This window comes from Topomyia yanbarensis, unplaced genomic scaffold (genome assembly GCF_030247195.1).
Source record: "Topomyia yanbarensis strain Yona2022 unplaced genomic scaffold, ASM3024719v1 HiC_scaffold_20, whole genome shotgun sequence".
NCBI classification, from domain to species: Eukaryota; Metazoa; Arthropoda; class Insecta; order Diptera; family Culicidae; genus Topomyia; species Topomyia yanbarensis.
Window position 1 is genome coordinate 29,031 of NW_026683382.1, and position 6,007 is coordinate 35,037.

The 6,007-nt window shown below is 37.0% G+C and overlaps 1 protein-coding gene across 1 annotated transcript; it reads left to right on the forward strand.

The window, feature by feature from the left end:
- The first annotated feature begins 3,899 nt into the window (after positions 1-3,899).
- On the forward strand, positions 3,900-5,684 carry LOC131694923 (uncharacterized). Its single transcript, XM_058983457.1, has 2 exons — positions 3,900-4,139; positions 4,195-5,684. The coding sequence occupies exons 1-2, from the start codon at positions 4,133-4,135 to the stop codon at positions 5,640-5,642; spliced, it is 1,455 nt and encodes a 484-aa protein (XP_058839440.1). The 5' UTR covers positions 3,900-4,132; the 3' UTR covers positions 5,643-5,684.
- The last annotated feature ends 323 nt before the right edge of the window (positions 5,685-6,007 follow it).

Sequence of the window (6,007 nt, forward strand, 5' to 3'; positions counted from 1 at the left end):
GTGCGTTCAATGCACGCAATTTGATTTTGATCGCAATAAGGAATGCGTTCAGTTCGCATGATAGGTACACACATAATCAGAACCTAGTCAATATGTATGATAAAGATACCACAGAAATTTTAGTCGAATGTAAAATTTTTTTCACATGTTACTGGACACATTATTCCCGCCATTATTAACCTTACACGGATATGGAAAACTACCAAAAGATGAGCTCTTTTGACTCAATCTCGGGGTATCGTGGAATAAGGTAAAATGAGGTAACCGTGTTGAAGGTAGTTTCCCTTTATCCACGGCAAAAACAACTCATTGACAGATTTTTTATACTCAACCTTGAGTAAAATATGCCTAAATTTAAGTCCAATCTACCTAATTTTGAGTATACCTCAAACAACTCAAAAGTGCCTAATTCCATGTAAGGCTTAGAGTCGAATCTCTCTCTTTGTTTTTACAACACTAATAAGTGCGAAAGCGACGCAAGACTCAAAACTACCTATATTTAAGTTAAACGAACTTATTCTGCGGGTTGTTTTATTTTTCCGTGTATACAGCTGCGTTTGAGTTTTGCGGAAAAAATGGTCAATTTTACGGCAAATTTGGAGGCAAATAATCCGTTGCTGGACTCAAGAGGAAAGATGATATCAGTGTGCTTATTCTGAACGTTCGATATCTCAATACACCGTTTTTTCTAGTAAACGGCAAGTTCAATGAGTACCCCAACGAAGCATGATGGCTGCGAACAACTTTCGAAAAGGGGTTTTTCATAAAATGGGAAATATTTTCGCGAGCCTTTGAGTTGTGTAACAATGTAATTCATGTATTGTATGTTGGACACTTACCTACAGAATAACATACATAACACTCAAATACAATGCATCGCCCGCTTTAACGGTCATTTTAAATATATTTGTGGTTGGGAAAATTGTTCCTAAACCTGAGGGGTAGCCCACAAGCAAATTAGTGTTTGGGGCCGGATCGATGTTTTTAAGGGAATTCCCCTATAGTGTTATGTCTGTTAGTCTGTGACTTACGTTCAAGCGCGGTACTAAGCTTGACTGAATTGAAGCGTATTATTGAGCACGATAACCTGTTAGTACAGACTTTGAATCAGGTCAAGGAAGGTTTTTATCGCTATCCAAGTAACTTCCTTGACCAGATTCAAAGTCTGTACTAACAGGTTATCGTACTCAATAAAATTACAAAAATTACAAATTTCAAAATTGCAATAACATTTCACACATCCAACACAATTGTATCAGAAGAATAAAACAAGTCAAAACTATTGATTATTTTAATTTAAATTTAGATACTTTTGAGTTTAGCTGTTAGTATCGTCGAAAACAAATTGAGAGATTCGACTCAGTGGAACTATTCAGTTGAAGTTCAATATCAAGTTATCTGATAGAGAACTTGTAGTATCATTCCAGCTATTTCGGATCATTTTGACAAGGAAAGGTTTTTTTTCAGAAATGAGTATATTTGTGGTTAATTTGCATACCAACTAATCAAGAGGAATAGAGACAATGGAGACATTTCAAGTCTCCAGAGCTCTTTCTCAATGCATTGAAAATTTAATTCTGAAAATTTCGAATCTAGAATTTCTGAAGAAGTATATGTTATTCTATAAGTATGCAAAAATATTTTTTTCAAGCCAACACTCTTTTAATTCTCTTAATTGGATCATTAAATCAAGAATAATGTTATTTTGCGTACAAAGAAGTGAAAAAAGTTCGATCACGTATTTTCAATGCTAGCTGCATCGGAAAAAAATAAAAACAGCATATGGTTTAATGACCCAATTGACTTTTTTCAATTATCAGGAAACAAATTCTGGATTTTTGAATCCATAATTAGAAATTGGCATTATGTTTATTGTCAGGCAAATTCGCATATTTCGGGATTTTTTCTTGATGCCGTAAGGCGATGAATCGAGATCTAGTTAAATGAGATTTATAACATAAGTAATAAAAAAAAAATTCGGGTGATTTCGCCGCGTGATTGATCGAACAAATACATTTAAACTTATGTAAACATATGAATGAAAATACGTTAAAACATTATCTTATCCCAACTACCCGTCAAATCAGTCTGGAACTGGTCCGGAATCCTGAATGGATTCAGTACACACCAATTTTTATTCGCCGAATGTCAGCAAAAACATGCTGAATTTCTATCTGTTAAAAGCTTCAGTAATCAAAGATGCCGAAAGTTCAGAAATTTGTATTCAATCCATTTGACAGATTCACTTTGCCGAAAATCAGCAATTCTCAGTATTTCAGGGCAAATTACTGTGAATTCGGTACTCGCGCTGTCAATGTTGCGTTGCGTGCAATGTAGTTTGCGTTGCGTGTAAGACGTCAAAACCCTCTAAGAACGGTTGGTCGTCCAATGAAGGACGTTCGTTGGACCAATTTGGATAACGTCCAAATAACCGTTCAACGAACGTCCATCGTTGGACCCGTGTTTAACGATTTTGAAACAATTTTTTGGACGTCCCAGTGGGAACCCTACAAAAAACAGCCCTACATTCAACAAAACATCGAACATAGTGGATCAGCGTATTGTTAAGTAATATTTTCTGCGAGGGAGTGCAAAGTTGATGCAAAAATGGAAATTAAATGCATTTTTTCTAATTTGATGCAAATTAGTTATACATTCCTAGAGTGATCTGCTCCTAGATCTGTCAAATAGGTTAAATTCAAATTGAATAGGACAACCAAATTTTGGTGATTCCAGCTCAAAGGAAACAATCGATTCTAACTCAATCGGTTGATGCATTTGAGCTGAAATCCATATACTGAATCCACTCAGTATTCCGAACCGGTTCCGGAAAGATTTGACTGCGCTGAAAAAAATCCAAACGTTAATTATATTTGCTTCAAACCGCTTAAAATTCATATGAAGAAGAAATTCAATTGTTATCACGCGCACACATACCTTCTATGTGTCAACTGTATAAACTATGTATGCACACACATAAGTTATTGTGCATATTGGTATAGAATGGGGTTTTATGTGCCCAATAGTTATGAAATGTGAATGTAAGATTAATATTTCGTGTAAATACACACATTAGGTTTATATGCCAGCAAATAGTGTCTATATGCCTCCGTTAATTGCAAAAATCTATGTGTAAAATCAATAGGCATAACGTTTACTTTTTTTGAGTGTGGGTATAAATAAGTCGACCCTTTTAAAATGTCTATGCTAGCCGCCGGTGATGATATCCCAAATACATTCGAAAATGTCTTTGATTTTTACACAACTTCAGCGCTGGAGCTGGACTTTGTTCCCTGTGTTAAAACCTTTGATGCGATTTACCTAATTTTAGCTTATTTTTGGTATGCATGTAGTTTGGAATGTTAAATTCAACCGCAAAATTAGCAGACATTCCACTGGTGGACTTCAACAAAGAATTGCAGTTAGAATCGGTTGTACTTTATTTAGTCAACGATAGTATATTTTTCTATCTGCCCTTGTATCTGCCTCTCTTTTCTTCTGCTATAATTTTCAAGCATTGATCATATTCATTTAAGAAAGTATATAAAATCACAGCAGAATAAAAGAGACAGGAAAAGAAAATCTGCAAATGCTGCAAAATTGGACAAAATTGAGTTCCCCTACCCCCATGTAACAAATTGTCACAAATTTCTTTATGTCCCCTCTCCTAGTACGTAACAAATTCTTTATTTTTTTTTTCTTTAACCCCCTCCCCCCTTCTTTATGTCACAATAATATGTCATTTTGTCGTACCACCTTCTTCTAAAGTGTTACGTAATTTATGATCGACCCTATGGAAAAGTCATGTCAATTGAGTATTCAAAACTCAAATTATGAGCAGTTTTGAATAAGCATATTGATCCTGCGCGGTTGATCAGTGTTGTATACTTTTTTGTTTGTGTTGTTTTACGTTTGATCGGTGCCGGACGGCAAGTAGTTTTTTGTTTTATTTTAATACAATCGAAGTATTCATTCAATAGTTGAGTTTTTTTGTACACTTTTACACATTAGAATAACCTAAAAATAGTCATTTAGTAAATAGTTACCTCAAAAAAGACTATTGTGGTTCAGATGCGTGTTAGGCACGGCATTAATTTCTTTTACCATATTATTAAATAATCACGTAAGAACAATGAAAGGTAAATATTTTATAATCTAATTTTGGAACAAAATATCCATAGTTGTATTTTTCAGCATCCAAATTAGTAATTACCTTAGGGATTTGTTTATGTTACTCATGGATTTACCCGACGAAGGCTGAAGCAATCGACGACGAGTTCATTAACCCAAATTGGATAAAACCAGATCCCTGGTCCCGTTACGATCGTGAGCAGCTCCAAAAACAAGTCAACAGAAGAGAAGAATGCCAGTGTCCTCCGGTACCCAAGTGTGATCCAAACGACATATGTCCGCACGCTCCCGTGCCAGTGCAAACAATCAATCCACCAGATGATGACAATCGTTTGGCCATAGTATTCTACAAAAAGTTCGTTACATGGCTGATTGATGATAGGCAGTTGGTACAGGATGACGGTTCAGAGTACCTGCTGCGTAATATACAGTTCAAAGTATCTAGTAAGCAGGTGAAGGATTTAAAACGGGCTAAAACCGCTCGGGATATTGATGGGATTGTGTCGGGCATCGTAGAGCAGTCTGAGGGAAGCATGTACCTGCCATCCGTGGAATCGTTCTGCTGGAGCATAACAACTTTTTTATCGACCATAGGCCAGAATGTATATTTGATGTACTTTCTAATTCCCACCATTTGCCTACCGGCAGTATATTTCCTGGTTAAAATTCTATCTCGTGTTATGCACGTCCATCCGTTGATCGTCGTAATACTGTTGTTTATTACAGTCAGCTTTGCAATTACGTTAGACGAATGCAATCAGAAGCTAGAAATGGAATCTCTGGCTAAATTGATGCAACGCGGCACATCAAACCCTTGTGAGATGCAGCATAACGCGGACCGAGGTCTGTACGGTTGGATGGAAAATCTGTTCGGCGAAAGTAGCGAAGCCAAATGTATCAAGCATCTTCGAGAAACTTTAGGAGCATCCAGAAAGACTTGTGATCCTTCGCACGTCTTCTTGGAAATGGTGGCTAAGCTACAGCTACGATATTTTGAGACGTTTGTGCAGAAAATGATTGACATATTTAAGGCTAGTACAGCTTCATCTGGCATTGTGGAATCTGTTCTTATTACTGTGTTTTTCATATTGATTATATATATATTGGTAACCAATGGATTGAAATATGGAATCTATGGAGCGTTTAATTTCTTGGGCGTTTTCCTAACGACACCACGCGGGAATAGTCCTCCGATGAATCAGAATGCTCTACCTGAAGGCCAACACTCACAGCAGTCCATCGCGGGAACTATTCCAACTTCATTCAATTTCAAGATCAACATCGACCGGGGAAGGAAAAAACCTTCACGCGCCGACATCAATCGAATCGAGGAAATTGCCGATAATAGTAAACCCAAACCGGAGACTATTTTACAGGGACCAAAGGAATCGCCAAAGAATATCGACGACGGCTCTGGCGATGCAACGAAACCTAATGAAACAAGCGAATCCGAATCGGACGAGGGAGAGCAACAAATTGTATTAAGTTTTCCACACTCCACTGAAAAGTAATAAATTATACACTGGGAAGTTTATTCAACAACTTTTACATAATTCATTATTTTTTTTTAAATTACCTCAAATGATTATAGTTGCACGTACTCTTCGAATACAGTTGCCCAATGTTATATATCATATTTCAAAACTCGTTAGTACAATCTGTCTTATCGTCACCGAACAATCCGGGTGCTCCGAATTATGGCCGTTAACCTTCAGTCCCTTGAACGCCCTCCACATGCACATCTTCCTCGATCGTAGATAACCGTTAGTCCGATTTTCACAGGCTCTTTCAGAAGTCACAAATGCCTCTTCCACTGCTCTGCGATCAGCCATTGGCATTCATGTAGAGATAATCCGCAAAGCCAAGCGTGTGAGAT